A 17093-nucleotide genomic window follows, 5' to 3' on the forward strand; every position below is an offset into this window, starting at 1 on the left:
TGGAGGTGACGTGTCACATATCAATTCCATATTGGTGCACATAACAAAATCCATTCCGCATGTGCATGGAAAAAATTAGACGAAACACTGTTTGCGGGGCTTTTGAAAAGGGGTGTGAAATATTATGGGATGCAGATAAAATTACGAGATGGAGAAATCATGTTCCCAGTCACCCCTGCACAACTCGTTTGCCCCCAGGAGGCATTTCAAACCTTTCCCAAAACACCCTGTGGCAAGTTGCACAGTGGGATAGCTACCTGTGGTGCACTGCTCTCTGCATCGATACAAGTGCTACTGGTAAGGACACGCACCGCTGACACAAGGAGCATAGTGTGGACTCGCAAAAGCAATTTAATTATCGCAGTGGCTGTATGTCAACATAACTTAATTTTGTAGTTTGGGCTTCCCCTGAGACTGCTTCTGTAGCACTTTTCATATAAGGCTCTCAAGACTCTTTGCAAACACTTACACACCATAGTTCCCCTGTAGGGGAGCAGGTGTTTGTTAGCATCATTTTTCATATGAGTAAACTGAGAGGAAGTATGGTCTAGTGCAGGGGTGGGCAAACTTTTTAGCCCAGGGGCCACATCTGGGAATAAAAATTGTACAGCAGGCCATGAATGCTCACAAAATTGGGGTTGGGGTGTGGGAGGGGGTGAGGGCTCTGGGGTGGGGCCAGAAATGAGTTCAGGGTGTGGGAGGGGGCTCCGTCTGGGGTGGGGGAGTGGGGTACAAGGGGAGGGCTCTGGGCAGGGGTATGGGCTTTGGAGTGGGGCTGGGGATGTGACCTTTGGGGTGCAGAAGGGTGCTTTGGGCTGGAATTGAGTGGTCTGGACGGCAAGAGGGGCTCAGGGCTGGGGCAGGGGGTTGGGGCATAGGGAGAGACTCCCAGTGGCGCTTACCTCAAGTGGCTCCCAGAAGCAGCAGCATGTCCCTTCTCCGGCTCCTATGCAGAGGTGCGTAGGAGCCGGAGCGGGGCCGTGCCTGGTGTAGCCCCCGACCCTGCTCCCTGGCTGGAGTGGGACCACACTACAGCGTCTGGGAGCTGTATGGTGCCCCACCCCGGCTGGAGCCCCGGAGCGGAGCCTAGACTTGCTGCATGACCCTGGTCAAGTCACTTAGCCTCTCTGTACCTTACATTTCCAACTGTAAAATGGTGTGGTGGGAGGGAATAGCACTGCCCTACCTCCCAGTGGCTCAGAGTATAAATGTATTAAAGATTGTGAGATGCTCGGACCCAGTGGTAATGGGGGTTATATGAGTACCTTAGATAGATGGGTGCAAAGAGTTTGAATGACTTTCCCAAGGTCATACAGTGAGCCAATGACAGAATTAGGCAGAGAAACAGAATCTCAGTTCAGTCCCTTTCCTCTAACCATTAGATACATGCTTCCAATCCATGTATGTACATAGGATTGATATGGGAGTACCTGAAAATGGTCTTAAATAGTCTTCAGAGAGAGAGAGAGACTGGTTTTCAGTAAGAATTTTTTTATTTTTCATCATTTTAGCTGCCTGTCTCTGCCGTTGCTTCAGGCAGGCACTTGGAATGGTTCCAGAGGTTAGCGAGAGTTTGCCATGGAGTGCATCCTTGCTGTTTTTAAATTAAGTAGAATAGCTTTTGTTTCTTTTTAATTTGTTTCCTGTAACATATTGCTGCCTAGGTCTCCTCGGCATCCCCACCTCCACTCACTGGCCTATACTGCAAGGCTTCGCAGACACTCAGAGTATGTGTTCTGGTTAGAATTTCCAGCCTCAAGAGTTTTAGTGCTGTATAAACTCTGCCCTTGCCCAAAGCTCCTAGGCAGACAAAATGAGCTTTCAAAACAGCTCTGTCATGGACAGATGCAGGGAGGGACCGAACTGAATATTGAAACGATTTGCTAAAATATTAGCTTTTCAGATAGTTAAAATAAATTGAAATTAGCTATTATGTACATAAGATTTCTAGCCCTGTGCTTATGAACTTGAATGAAATCCTAAGAGAATAAATATCACGAAACATAAAGATCATGGCTCATTGCTCCTGTCAGCATGCTGGTCATACTGTGTGCTTGCTGGGCCAGGGAGAACAGTCTGTCATGCACAATTTTCCTCTTTCCTTTGAGTTGCTCCTCTGGTCAGTAAGTCCTCAGGCTTTATTCTCCACTCTGTGACACCAGCTTGACAGTGGTGTAACTCCAATGCCATACGACCGCGTCAGAATGGTGCAACAGTCAGGAACTGGCCGCTCCGCTTATATGCTCTGTCCCAGTTGGATCCATTTGGATACATGTTTCTGAAAATGTCTAGGCAGCAGCTGCCCCTCTGTTTTGAGATGTGGGCCAATATACATGTGTTTGGCAGTTAATTAGGAGTTTCTTCAAAGAGACTCTTTGAAGTGAAATGTAGTTTCCTAAGGGAAATTGAAATAAAACTTGTTACTTCTGTACAAATGGATCCAATTTGGGTGGAGCATAAAAATGGAGGACTTGCTTCCTGACTCCGTTTACACCAGTTTGATGCTGTTGTAAGGCAGTGGAGTGAGTTATGCCAGCTTGACAACAGTGTTACAGAATCAGACCTGGGGACTGCAAGTTTAGTTGGCCAATCAAAGAAGCAGCATCAAGGAAAGATGGGATGATTATGATGAGCGGGGAGACTTATCTCCTTAGCCCAACAAGCTAGCAGTAGCCAGGGCATACTGACAGTGTATTGTGGTTTTGCCAGCAGTTGTGGATTTTCAGGGCCTTGCAGGTCTGGTTCGTGTTTGGATCAGAAACTGATGATCCAGAGACAGACTATTTTCTTCATGTAATTTGTTTATTTACAAATACAGTAGCACTGTTTTCTGAAGCAGGGATGGTAACGAATGGCACAAATGTAACCCCCTTTGGTGGAAATCTTGGGCCCAGCACCTCTGCCCAGTTGTCTCTTCCAGGGACACAAACAGACCCACCAGCCAAAACTGTCTGCTTGTAGCTTAATACACAGCCTCTCTCCAGCTTCTTCTAACTCATTCCAACTGCTTCAACATACACGTAAGCAGCCACTAGCCCTTGCTGTGGAATGACTGGCTGGGAGAGCATGAGCAATTAGCCTCACAGTACCCCCTTGAGGTAACCTGCTTGTATCCATTCTTTCTATAAAAAACACAAGAGGTAAATACTATACACACTTAGGGATTCTCTATACCTCGTTATATTTCAGCTGCCAAACCATTCTCACCGTTCCTTCCTTCTGCACATCTCCGTCCCAAAATAGAGCATGGAATGGAAAAGGAGAATTACTAGCAAAGTACAGTACTGGCTTCTAAGCAGGATATGTTGCAATTATTAAGTTGACTACATCTGATTTACTCTGCCATGTACATTGGCCAAACCGGACAGTCTCTACGCAAAAGAACTAATGGACACACATCTGACATCAGGAATCATAACATTCAAAAACCAGTGGGAGAACACGTCAGCCTCTCTAACCACTCAGTGACAGACTTGAAGGTGGCAGTTTTGCAACAAAAAAACTTCAAAAACAGACTCCAAAGAGAGACTGCTGAACTCGAATTAATATGCAAATTAGATACAATTAACTCAGGCCTAAACAGAGACTGGGAATGGTTGGGTCATTACACTAATTGAATCTATTTCCCTATGTTAAGTTCTCTCACCTTCTATGGGTCATCTTAATTATCACTTCAAAAGTTTTTTTTTCTCCTCCTGATGATAGCTCATCTCAATTGATTAGACTCTTCCTGTTGGTATGCATACTTCCACCTTTTCATGTTCTCTGTATGTATAAATATCTCCTGTCTGTGTGTTCCATTCTATGCATCCGAAGAAGTGAGCTGTAGCTCACAAAAGCTCATGCTGAAATAAATGTGTTAGTCTCTAAGGTGCCACAAGTACTCCTGTTCTTTTTGCGGATACAGACTAACATGGCTGCTACTCTGAAACCTATCTAGAGTAAGTGTTTCTCAAAGGAATTCTTTTCAGTGTGTCAAGGCTGACCACTGTTGAGCATGAGGAAAAGCTGTTACCTCATATAACACAGTGAGAGATTGCCAGACAAACTCACACTGAGGTGTAGCTGACCTTAAAACATTCAGTAGCCAAATATCAAGGATGTAATCAGTAACTCTTTACTTCTGATTACAGGAACTCCCCATAGTGTTAGAAGAGTCTCTCTTTGCCTCCTCTTGTCAAATTGCAGAGCTGGCAATATTCAACTTTATTAACAGGTCTTTTGAACAAGATTAATTGGGTCCTTAAGAGGTTCAGCTTCTTCTGAGATTTCACATTTGTTTAGAGCCACATGCATCTGCATTTACAGCTGTCTACCTGCAATGCTTGATTATTAGACAATATTGTGAAGTCAATATGAATAGGTTTCCCCAGTGTCTCCTTCTTGATACATATTTGCAGTTTTCTTTACTGGGCTTTAGATAGCAGCCTATTTCCCTCCTCCTCAGTGGGTACTCTCTCTGCTCTTCTGTCCAATTGTATCATAAAATTTCTTTCCTGTGTACATGTGCAAATAGCCACTGAGTATTGCAGATCCGTTAGTGAACTGCTGCTTTGCTAGCGATATGGTTACTCCAGAGAGTTCTCAAGCCTGTTCTGCAGATGAGCCAGCCTGCTTCCCTATTCTGATATTTTTGTGTTTGCATGCTTTCTAATCCTGTGCTAAGGTGAAATATTCTTCACGGTTTGTCAAACAAGATTATGGAGTTGACTGTAAAACTATGGAAATGACTCATCTCAGCATTTTTTTTCGTATTAGGAGTGATCCGGGATGAAAGTGAAAATGTCAGATCTGTCATAAATAATGTAGAAATGACAGCCCGGCAGAGAGCTGCAGTCTCGCAGACCCTTTTTCTATCTGCTGCTATTGAAAAGAAATAAGTCTTAGATGGCCAGATCCCCAGCTGATGCAAATCTACACAGTTCCCTTGACTTCAGTGGAGCTACATCTGTTTACAGCAGCCAAGGATCTGGTCCAGAATGTCTAAATTACTGTGTCAATTTGTATGAAGTATATCCCCTTACACTGAGCCAGATTGCTTAGTTAGGAGTTGAACTGCTGAGTTTTTAGTTCAGTATTGGGCTCTATACCATATACTTTATTGATCCTATGGAAGTGTATTTAATACAGTAGTAAATAATTTCCAAACCTCACAGCAGCAACAGAGTATCCAGAGTGCAATTAAACTGGTAATTTTCTGCTCGTTGCCTTTATTTTTGTCAGGAAAAACACCTTTCAGGATTTAATGTCGCACAAAGAAGGTTGTGGTTTGATGGGCCAGCAGTAAAATATTAAATCCCTGAGAACTCTTGGTGCACAGAATATATAATGCAGCCAATAAACAATCTTATCAGTCACACTTGATGAGAGTAGTAGGGAGGCAGTGTGCTGTGTTGATAATTCCAAAATTTGATTTCATGGGGACACTCAGGCGTCAGAGTGGGAGTGGGAAAGGGAATGAAAATGTATACAAAGGAGTCAGGAGCCCCATAAACCTGAGCACAATGGCAGCACTGCCAAATAAGTATGAGTGCTGGGAGCGATTTCAAGGCTAATGGGAATCTAATGAAGAGCAAACATCAGGGTTGTTTGATTTGTTTTTGTTTTTAGGAGGAGAGTCCTATTGGGGAAAACCTTTTAAAGATGAGTTTAAGCCAAATCTGTCCCACACTGGACGTGGTATTCTTAGCATGGCCAATTCAGGACCCAACAGCAACAAATCACAATTGTAAGTGGCCGCTTGCTATTCTATAAGGGGTTGTCTTATAGAGTTAAGAAAATAAATGGAATTCTATGAACTACTTATGATACACCTGAATGAAATGCTCTCCCAAGTACTTTGTATTGATACCACCAAAGTGTAAGACCCATTTTAAACACTAAGATCAGAGCAACTTGAAGCATGTCATGAAGATCTGTAGTTCCTTTGTGTTTTTGGTATCATCAGTAGAGTTCCCTGTTTCATATAATTAGTAGTTTTGTTCATTTTCTCTGGCTCTTCAGAGAAAAGAAGTTGTTCCTACTATGGAACTTTTAAAAAGACGTTCTCTTATGGCTCAGTCCTGCAAGGTGCTGAGCACTATAGTACCTTCACTTAGGCATGTGATTAACTTTAAGTACATGAGTAATAGTTCCGTTGTCTTTAATAAGATTACTCACATGCTTAAAGTTAAGTACTTGCTTAAGTAGTTTGCTGCACTGGGACCAAAGTGCTGAGCACCTTGTAGGATCAAGCCCTTAGAGCCTATCTTGAAGCTGAGCATTATTGCCAGATCACCGATGCTAAATCAACTAGTGTATAGTGGAGGTTTCTTTAAATAAGATATTTCAAGTACCCAGGAAACAGATTATAGGAAATGATTTGGAACAACTTGCAAGAGCTACTGTTCATACTCTGTGTGATTTACTGCTATTGTGTCACAACATGTACTTTCATCTGTGCCTATATTTTTCCTTGTTACTGTAAATTTACATGAACTTCCTTTTACAGCATGAGGTCCTTGAGACTCTCCTGCTCTTTGCTTTTATAAGATTTCATAGACAAGGTTTAGAATTTTCTGAGAACTGTTGCTAACTTAGAAGCTGTATGAATGGCTCACCTATACAGGTGATAGTCACACTGATGTAGAACAAAGTAGATAGGTAGGTAGGTAGGTTCAGCGTACAAAGTTACAATAGATCATTTTTATAAGCACCTGGTACTGACAAGGACTTGAGTAAAACTCAGACTTCACCCCAGGAATCCTCAGGAATTAGATTAATTTCCTGTTTGCTTTGTTTTGTTTTGGCTGTCCTCATGAATTATTAGCTTTCAATATTTTATAGGGCCCATGTAAGCTCTCAGGTATTTTTGGTATACAGTTATCTGATTGACTTCTGCTGGTCTAATTATTATACAACTGAGAATAAGATGATACAGAGGATTCATAAAGAAGATTAAATTTAATGTGCACCCCTGGAGAGACTCATGCATTAGCCCAGGGATTTCCAAACCTTTTCATGGGGTTAACTACATCTTAATAGAGAGATTACCTGGCAGATGGCATCCTCTCCCATTTACAATCGCACAATTTCCCTGTGGCAACTACAGCACTTGGGTACATGGAAAAGTGCTATTAGGAAAATGTTTTATTTGTAGTTGTCTATAATGCTATATAACAGATGGAAACAAGGAGGAGAGCCAGCACTATGTGCTAGCCAACTCTCCAGGGACCATCCATGTCCAAGACCACACTGTTGGAACCTCTGCATTATATACAATTGCGGTCGGAGCTTCCAAAGAAATGTTAAGCTATTCAGAAATGTTTGAGTGGTTGAGCTTACTTTGCAAAGATATCTTAGACCTCACATTTAAGTTTTGCAAAACTTTAAACAAAACTTAATAGCAACAAAAGTTTTCTGAGTTTTATTATTTCAATGAAAGACTGTTTAATTTAAATATTCTTCTGCTGTGTTTGCAACCTGAACATGGCATTAGTGAGCCAATAAGAGAGGTGGATTATAAATAGGCCAATCTACCTTCACTTTAACTGTAAAAAATAAATATCGTAAATGGTGAAAATTAAATCTATTTTGAAAATTGGTACTGATGTAGTGGAACACTGTGTTAAAGGTCTTTGCCAGATACAGAATCCTGATCCGTATAAATGTAATGTAATTCAGGAGCCATAACGCCTTGCTAACCTACATTGGCGTTCTTAAAATCTACACGTTCACAGAAAGGGATATTCAGCGTAGTCAAAGGCGTTTGTGTAAGTTACTCGTTAAAATGGTAAATAGGGCAGTGTGTGAGAAACTGGAATAAAAGTATAAAAAAATGAGGGGTAAAGAACTGACTGTTGTCAGATACAGTCCGCAAAAAAGTAAAATATGATAAGAGTCATTCATTGTACTCCCCACAGAAAGGAGATGGTTAAAGTGTCATCATAGTGGGTTGCCATGTACATTTTTTTAAACATAGTTAGCTTTTAAAATACTGTTAAATCTTGAGGGTCATATTCTGAGTGTCATGTTTGTGTCTCCCTTCAGCTTTATCACTTTTCGCTCCTGCACATACCTGGACAAGAAGCACACAATTTTTGGAAGGTAAGAGAAGGAATAGAACTACATCATGCATATAGTATGTACTGTGTACGTTCAAGGCGTGGAGATGAGTCTGGTAACTTTTGACTTTGATTTGATTTGAAGCAAAATCCAAAATTCTGGCCTCATCTCTGCGGGCCTCAATTGACAAGTATTCCTCTTTCTTTCCATGCTCATTAGCTGATTTCCCGCACATTTCTCTGGGTCTGACACCTGGAAATAGCCTTTTAATGTCTAATTTTGTTCACGTCTCTTTTCTCCTTTCACTTATTTTGTGACAGAGCACACTCCTCGTGGCCCTGAGTAGGTAGTGGGTATTCCAGCACCACCACTAGTCAGGCATTCCCTTTGCCATCATTTTTCTCCCCGTCCACTCTTTCATCATCAGCAGCAGCAGTTTAAGCATCTTTGGGATCCATTGTATTAAGTGAATGATTTATCTATCATTGTGGGTTGGGATTGTTTGTAACCTCTCAAGGGAGGAGATGTGACAGATGTGAGACCTGGGGTTTCAAGGTCTTTAGAGAACAATGTGCCAGACAAGAATGGCCTTTGGGAACAAAAAGTGTTAAGTCGTTTTCCTGGGAACTATGTAGGGAGAGTTTTGTAAAATACTTTGGCCCAGAGAAGTGAGGATCTGAAGGGATGGTACATGTGACTTTGCGCAATGTGGTGTCTTTGAAGTCAAGGGAGAATGTTAGGGTTGTCAGACTGCTGGGGAATCCTGTAGTGACAGTGTTTCTCACTCACCAGCAACGGTAGTGACAATAAATGTCACAAAGGCCCATTAGCTAAAGGAGCAGGTAAGCTGGGTATGGAAAGGGAGCACAAATAAAGAGAGGTGACGAGGAGACAGTGCCTTCAAATGAAGGAGTATTATGGGCTGTGTGGATTTCCTGCCGCAGTGGAGTTGCCTAGATTAATTCAGTAATTACCCTCTCCAGTGATAACTGGCAATGAACGGCCTGACATTAAAAACGCTGTAATTAACTTGAAAATTAGCTAATGGCTTTTGCTGACTTCTAACTGCTTGGTGAGCATTTAATTGAAAAACCCAAATTGGTGAAAACCATTTGGTATTTACCATCTCTGCCAAGTGTTGGGCAGGAGTTTTCTTCTGGGTGAGAAGCATTTTAGGAAGGCCCACTGCCTGGGGACATTCCTCTGAGTCCCTTTTTATATCATTACCCTAGTTCAGAGGTTCTCGCAACATCATTTTTGGTGGCCTCAGCGGGCGGCCGCCAACTCTTGCTGGTGGCTGCTCTGAGAATTTTTCCTAAAATACTTAATTAACTTTAGGAAAAACAAATAAATATGCACATATATACATGTCCATATCATTGTCATTTATTTATATAGGGTTTTTTGCAGACTCAATAATAACAATAACGTACAGTTATCTCTACTCTTTACTGGACCTAAACAGAATAGAAACAAAAATAAGATGCTTTGCATGTTTTGATTTTTTTTTTTAGGTTGCTAGTTAGTAAGTCTGCCACTGTGAAAAGTGATATTTGTATATTTGTTAATATCACTTTTCACAGCAGACTTACTCAGCCCTGGCATGTTGAGAGACAAATTATGCCCTGGATGAGAGGTGGGTAAGGAGGCAGGGGGGCCAGGCCCAATGGGGATCTGGAGGAGGCAGCGGGGGTCAAGGTGATGGCAGGGGGTGAGTCCAGGGATGGTGCCCAAAACCCTGCGGCTGGGGGACAGAGCCCACCGCCTCATGACCAGAGCCTTCTGCCCACCACCCCAGGGCAGAAGCCTGAAGCCTGAGCCACAACACCCCTTGGAAAGTGGGGAAATCACACTGGTTGCCTGCTCCTATAGTGTTTGTGGCTCCAGAAGGGGCTAAGGACCAACCCCTTCAGGCAGCCCCAGAGGAGGAGCTGCTGCTTTGCCAATTGTCCTCCCCAATCACAGCCCAGGAGTCTGTGGCTGCAAGAAAAGCCCAGGCCGCATTTGAGAAACTCTCCCTAGCTGGCATGCAAAGATACCTCCCTCTTCTTGCATTCACAGAATTGCATGAGCAGCAGTGACATTACTTCCAGAAGAACAGCTTAGGCTCACTGTGCAATCTGTACTGATAATTTTTATGCATGGGTCAAGTTGCAGTGTTTTGTGAGCAGCTAGTCAGGAGCCAGCAACCTTTGAATCATTATGATGGTTCTGCCTCTGAATTTGGAGGTTTCTTCAGCTCACACTTGATTTCAGAATTCATGGACAGCACAGCATCGGAGACCTTGACCTTGCTTACTGAAGGTCAGACCATGTGTTTGGATGCACACTGAGCGCTCCCGACAAAGGAAATATGATCAGGGTCCTGGTAGACTTGCTCCTCTTTTTTTTCCCCCAATCACATTTCCCATCTCTGAGTGTAAGTGCCATGCTGTATTATAGTATCTTGTCTTCTGCAGAGAGCAGTTCGCTAAAATCCTAGGCTGGAGCAATCAAAAGTAATTGTATTATTTCAGAGCGCTAGGCTGTTGTGTGATAGCTATGGCAATGTCTTGGGATACCCTGGACAAACTTTACGGAATTAAGTGTAAGTATATTTGGAGTCCATTGCATTATAAATGCAAAGTTTATGTATTATGGTGGGGTTATATGTCACTGCTCTTGCGGGGAGACATGGCCAATGTCAGCCTTGGGGAGTGTTGTGAACTGCAAAGGATTATTTTAAACAACGTGACAGACAAAGTTAAGTGAAGTTCCTAGGAAATACTTGGGGGAGGAGAATGCAAATTACCACCCCTAGTTATGCAAAGACCCAGCCTTTTGAAGCTCCTCCCTGAGGAGTAGGGGATCATTGCCTGGCTGATTACCTATTCGTGGTCTGCAGATCAAAGATCCAGACTGTATAAAGGAGTGGCTCACAGCTTCATGGTGCTTGTTCTGAACAAACAACTGTTACGAACCTGTGACCACAGCAAAACCCTTTGATAGGGTTTGCAGGACTGATTCCTACCAGAGCCCTCATTGGAGTTGGGGTGATCTCTGGCAGGGGCGGCTCTAGGTATTTTGCCGCCCCAAGCACGGCAGGCAGGCTGCCTTCGGCAGCTTGCCTCCAGGAGGTCCCCGGCTTCGGCAGCACGCCTGCGGGAGGTCCACCGAAGCCGCGGGACCAGCGGACCCTCCGCAGGCATGCCGCCGAAGGCAACCTGCCTGCCGCCCTCGTGGCGACTGGCAGAGCGCCCCCCATGGCTTGCCGCCCCAGGCACGCACTTGGCGTGCTGGTGCCTGGAGCCGCCCCGATCTCTGGTAAGCTTATTAGCATGTGTGTAGTTTCTGTTGTTGTTTTAATGTTTTCTATGGAATACGTTCACTTTAAGAATAAATGTGCTTGCTTAGGCAAAGCTGTGTGGGACCTTAAAACTGTGGGCGATTACACTGTGTATAGTCTCTGAGAAGAAAGGCAAAGCCGGCCTGCTTAGGCAGTCTGATTTGCTGGGGGACTCAGGGTAGGCAGGAAACCGGTCTGGAGGGAGAGAGATGCATGTCTCTGCCTAAGAGAGGGAACTGCTGGGAGTACGAGTGGGTGCCCTTGGTGGATCATAGAGGGGGAGTACAGGTGCAGTTGCCCTGAACTGTGCGACTCTAGCTAAACATTTGGGTATATTGCTGAATAATAATGTATCCTATTTGTTACCGCTCTGTAACTAATCACATCATCTATAGTTGAAATCAAAGCCCATTAAGGAGCAAAGCTCTTCACGGCCAAGTTTCTAAGCAGCAAATCCTGCCCCGTTTCAGCTTGGGAGGGCTCCAGGAACAGAGAAATTTTTGCAGGAGTGAGGAAGGGAGCAGGATGTAGTGAATCTATGTAGGGGGCCCAAACCATTGTGCACTACAGGTGCGCATGCAGCAGCCCCTGGGGACAGAGGAAAACAGAGAAGTGGGTCCAGTGAATTAGCATCTGTCACTCCACTGGCAGTTTGTTTAGGTCAGGGGCTACAGCATCATCAGGGCTTCACTGTCTGGGCTTCTAGATTAAGTCCTTGGATGGGTTGAGCTGTTTCGGTCTCACTCGTGTTAACAGGCTCAAAAGTCTACTCAGTGTCAGCAGACACACCCACACGAGATCCATCTAATATATACGCCTGTACACAAACACACATGAGCTATCTAACATGCACGCACTGCGCAGATATATAAAAATAGGTGCACTTTGTTTTTATAAACATGAACTTGAGGGTAAAATTATTTTCCCCAAATAAAAATGTTTCATCCTGGTAAGTGTTTTTGTTTCTCATTACAAATTCCAGACACATTCCAGCATTGTCTTCTGAGCAGCAAACTGTATCATTTTGGACCTGTGCCATCCACTGCACTGCATGAGGTTTAATTCATATAATTCAGCAAAACAAAAGTGAGAAAACTACACAGTACACAAAGATGTGTGAATGCCAGTGAAGGTGCTAAGTCATATTAGAAAAGAGAAATAAATTAACTTGCTGGTTTGGTTTGGTTTTTAAACAGAGGACTTGCATGTGATATTTGGAAGCCCGTTTCTTAGGGTTTTTGAAGCTTATGGGGTTTCTTTTAGGGACAGCACTAAACAATGTAGCAGTGAAGCTGGTAGTTTGAGGCTTGCTAAATGAAATCTGCTTATCTGGTAGGTTGGCATATGTAAATTAGCAAAGCTTGGTCTATGTCGGGGTCGGCAATCTTTCAGAAGGGGTGTGCCAAGTCTTCATTTATTCACTCTCATTGAAGGTTTCGCGTGCCAGTAATACATTTTAATGTTTTAGAAGGTCTCTTTCTACAAGTCTATAATGTATAACTAAACTATTGTTGTATGTAAAGTAAATAAGGTTTTGAAAATGTTTAAGAAGCTTCATTTAAAATTAAATTAAAATACAGAGCCCCCCGGACTGCTGGCCAGGACCCGGGCAGTGTGAGTGCCACTGAAAATCAGCTGCCTTTGCCATAGGTTGCCTACCCCGGTCTATGTGCTTCACTTTGGTTCATGTAGTAATGATTTGGCTCATGGTGATTAATTTTGGTTACAGTAAAAGTTTTGACTGAGTTGAGTACTACAAAGTGTCATGCAAAGATGACTGCATTTAGGATGCTTGGCTGCCCCATTTAGAACCAACCCAAAAAAGGTGGATTTTTAAATAAAACCTAGAGCTCTCAGAGATGTAAAAATGTCCAGTGCCAGAGTCAGTCTAGTTTTCAAGAAAATAGAAATGTCCATCTTGAAGGAGGTACGGGTGCATTTCTGATGTTATACTATGGTAACTGAAGCAAACCTAAACATTCCTGTCTGTTTTCTATACTCAAATGCAACATAGTATTTATCATTCTCCACGGAAAATAAAACAAACTGTTGTTGACTTTTTTCTTTTTGCTGAGGTAAATAGGTAGTTACCCTGAGAAATGAGCATCTTCATGTGTGTGTTGGAAATATAGAGAGAATTTTTCAGTTATCCCAGTTGTCCTAATATAAATTTGTACAATGACTTGAAGGCACCTTCATTTCTGTTATAGGGTATCCTTTGAACAGATCTGTTTTCATGGGTGTCACAGAAGCTGACTAGGTCAATTCAGGACAAATCATGAATAACACCCTATAATTTAAGTAAGAGGTACCTTTAAGGGCCAGTCTGGGTGGAAAACATTAAACCTATTTTCACCTTCACCACTTCCACTGCTCTGCCACCTTCTAAATTTAGCATAACCGATATTGAATGCGGAATGATCAATTGCATTTGTATAGTGTACTTATGACATTAAAGGGTAAGACAGGATGTTGGTCTGAATTTGTGGCATTTGTTTTTTTTATTGTAATGTAACTGTTGTACAAAGATTCCTGTACAGAGTTTCAGGGATTTATTCTTGAAACAGATTTTACCCTGGTGGGTGAAATAAGTAGAGTATTAATTTAATATCCAATCTGCCTCTGTTGGAGGGTTGCATCCTATCCTGGCATTCTTGTGAGCTTTTCCATATATAGGTTCAATGAGTTTGTTCCTTTGCAAGTGATGCAATTTATGCCCAGGATTTGTGTAGTAGAACGGGGGGGGGAACCACATTTTTATATTGTTATAATTTTGGCTGATATCAGTGTTCATTTTTAAGCATTTTTTCCCATTATTGATTTAAATGTTCACAGTTGCGGGAAATTATGGAGTGGTCAGACAATAATAATTATTTTATGACAGTAGACATTGAGATTCAGAGTTAAACCTTTATAACCATTAAAACACACAGTTGTGAACATCACACATCAAAATATGTAAAGTAAATCAAGATAAGTTCTTAAGCACAGTTTTTCTTTCTTTGCCTGTCTGTAAATTTAGATCATCAAAGGAAATATTTTTTTCATGGGTTTGTGTGTTCGGTGAAATCGATGTTTACCATCATTTACTAATAAAGATCTAATCCATTCAAGCCTTAAAGTTTGAGTCAATGAACCTATATATAATGAAGGCTGTATTGCACAAGCAGTGCCTATTCTGTATCCTTGTTTCTTTCAGGCATTCATTTATTCGGTTAGGCAGATAAGGGGAGAGTCAGCAAAATCCCTTTAAATATCATCGTTTGAAGTTCAGTTGGGATATTTAACCCTCTGCAACCAGCTGTCGAGCCATTAGGGTCTGGCTGCACTGCAATAAAAGACCCATGGCACAGCCGTGGCTAGCCCGGGTCAGCTGACCTGGGTTTGGGCTGCTGGGCTGTAAAACTGCAGTGTAGACGTTTGGGTTCAGGCTTGACCCCGGGCTCTGAGCTCTCTCAAGGAGGAAAGGTCTCAGAGTCTGTGCTCCAGCCTGGGCCCGCACATCTACACTGCTATTTTTAGTCCCACAGTCTGAGCCCTGAAAGCTTGGGTCAGCTGACCCAGGCTCTGGAACTCGGTGCAGTGGGGTTTTTATCGCAGTGTAGACAGACCCGCAGAGTTCTGATTCGCGTGAAATTCACCATTTCTACCCAGTATGGCATGACCCAGGCTTTTAGATCTCCCCTTGGGATTGTAATACCTTTTACTGAGAAAAATGCAGAATTACCTGCACATTTTTTCCCAAACCCATTAATGCTTTCTGCCTGGGGGGTGCCCTCCTTACCAGCGCATCCATGGGGGGGGGGAAACCAGACACGTTGTGTCTCTTAGTCTGCCTATCTGTTCTGCCCGTTTCCCTGCCTCTTACATGTGGAGTGTGGAACCCTGCCCCATTCTCCCTAGGGCTGCTAGGGAGAGGGGAAAGCTGAACGTTTCAGGCATTGGGAGCTAGTTGATTAGCAAGGCAGTGTTTGAAGAAGCTGGGATTGAATGGCCCCCTTCCCCCCACCCCGAAAATTCAAAGTCTTGCCTCTAGGACAAAGCTGATGTCTAGAGCCCTGTGTGGATGCACAAAGCTGATGTCTAGAGCCCTGCGGGATGCACAAAGGTTTATTCGCATCCAATCCGCGATCCTCAAAAATTATCTGCGGAACGCCGGAGTCCAATTGGGGAGAACTGCATAGGGAGCCCGCGTGGAGTTGCAGACCCTCCACCTGCCCTTGGCCGGGCAGGGACACTGCTGGGGGCTGCTCTCAGCCTTCCCCCCGCCCCGCAGGTAGGTGGAGGATCTGCCATGGCTCCCCTGTTGGGCTCCATGTTGGGCTGGCTAGGGGGAAGGAGGAGACCTGTGGAGCTGCCCGGGGGCTGCTCCAGCCCCCCACGCAGGGCGGGTGGAGGGTCTGCTGTGGCTGCCCACCTGGCTCTTACTATGGCCGGGCTGCAGCTCCGAGCTGCCCCCCTCCCCGGCCGGAGCTGGGTCGGGAAGAGACGCACTGGCAGCTATGGGGAGCTGTGGTGGACCCTCCACCTGTCCTGGGCTGGGTACCCTAGCAGCCCCTGGCCCTTCTCCCCCCACCCCCCTGCCACAGCCCGGCCACGGTAAGAGCCAGCTGGGCAGCTGTGGGGAGCCACAGGGAACCCTCCACCTGCCCTGGGTGTGGGGCCCAAGCAGCCCCCCGCCCAGTGTCCCTGCCCTCCAAGCCCCTCTCCCAGGGCAGGTGGAGGATCTGTGCCGTGGTTCCTCCCAGCTGCCCACCCACTCTTACTGTCAGCCCTGCGCGGATACAAAATTTGTATCCACATCCACGCTGCTATCCACAGAAGTGGTCCATGGATATCTGCAGAAATGAAGAGCCACAGTGCTGAACCCAGTAGCCTAGCAGATAACAGTGTAACTCCATAGCCACATATGCAAAAAGGCTGGGAAGCTCCCTTAGATGGCAGTTTACACCAGCTAAGGATCTGCAACTTGGTTCATAAGGAAAAATTCATCCAACACCACCTCTCCCTTGGTCAGCCACATTCACTGTCACTAGGAACTAGCTGTAAATTGTTAATTTCGCTAATGATTTTAGAAACAGCAAATAGAGACTAGTGTCCTCATTACTGAATGCAAATCCAATGAAAGTTCTGCCAAAGCACTGCAATGCCACTCAGTATGAAACGAACGGTGTCAGCAATGAAGAGTAAAAGCAATAGGAAAACCCCCTAACATAGGCACTAGGTTAACGAAGCAAAAGTCTTTGTGAGCATTTTAAACAAAAATGTTTTGATGATGGTAAACTAAGGCCTGGATCATACGCCTCCTATGACTGACCCAGAAAGACATTTTTATAAACCTAGAGCCTGACCTGTTAAACTGCAAGGTCTGGCGAGCACTGTCTGTGTACAGCACCCGGCACAATGGGGCCTGGTTCCCGACTAAGCCTCTAGCTGCTACACACTACAAATAATTGCTGGGGCCTTTCAGATTTCAGCAGTCAGGCCTCTCTTCTCCTGACCCAATGGTAACATGTAGATTCGTTTTTGGTGCTAGGATCAAAGCAAGCTTTTTTCAGTGTTCCCCAACCCAAAGGAGGCTTCAGAAGGTTCATTGATCCAGTCCTTCTTGTCCATTTCACAATTTTTCCCTTTATGCTCCACTGTTTAGTCTTTCAGCTTTCATCTCTCTCCTGCACCAGCACCATCAGTCCTGGAGCACCTAGTTAATTAGTGGTCCCACCAC

General features: G+C 44.1%; 1 protein-coding gene across 2 annotated transcripts in view; it reads left to right on the forward strand.

Moving 5' to 3' along the window:
* Nucleotides 1-17093, forward strand: part of PPIL2 (peptidylprolyl isomerase like 2) — a 136502-nt gene that overhangs the window by 111838 nt on the left and 7571 nt on the right. For both annotated transcript variants that reach the window (XM_044990482.1, XM_044990483.1), the window contains exons 15-16: nucleotides 5611-5728; nucleotides 8029-8085. In XM_044990482.1, coding sequence (XP_044846417.1) covers nucleotides 5611-5728; nucleotides 8029-8085 — 175 coding nt within the window. The remainder of the gene's footprint in view (nucleotides 1-5610; nucleotides 5729-8028; nucleotides 8086-17093) is intronic.

This window comes from Mauremys mutica, chromosome 16 (assembly GCF_020497125.1).
Source record: "Mauremys mutica isolate MM-2020 ecotype Southern chromosome 16, ASM2049712v1, whole genome shotgun sequence".
Taxonomy (NCBI): Eukaryota; Metazoa; Chordata; order Testudines; family Geoemydidae; genus Mauremys; species Mauremys mutica.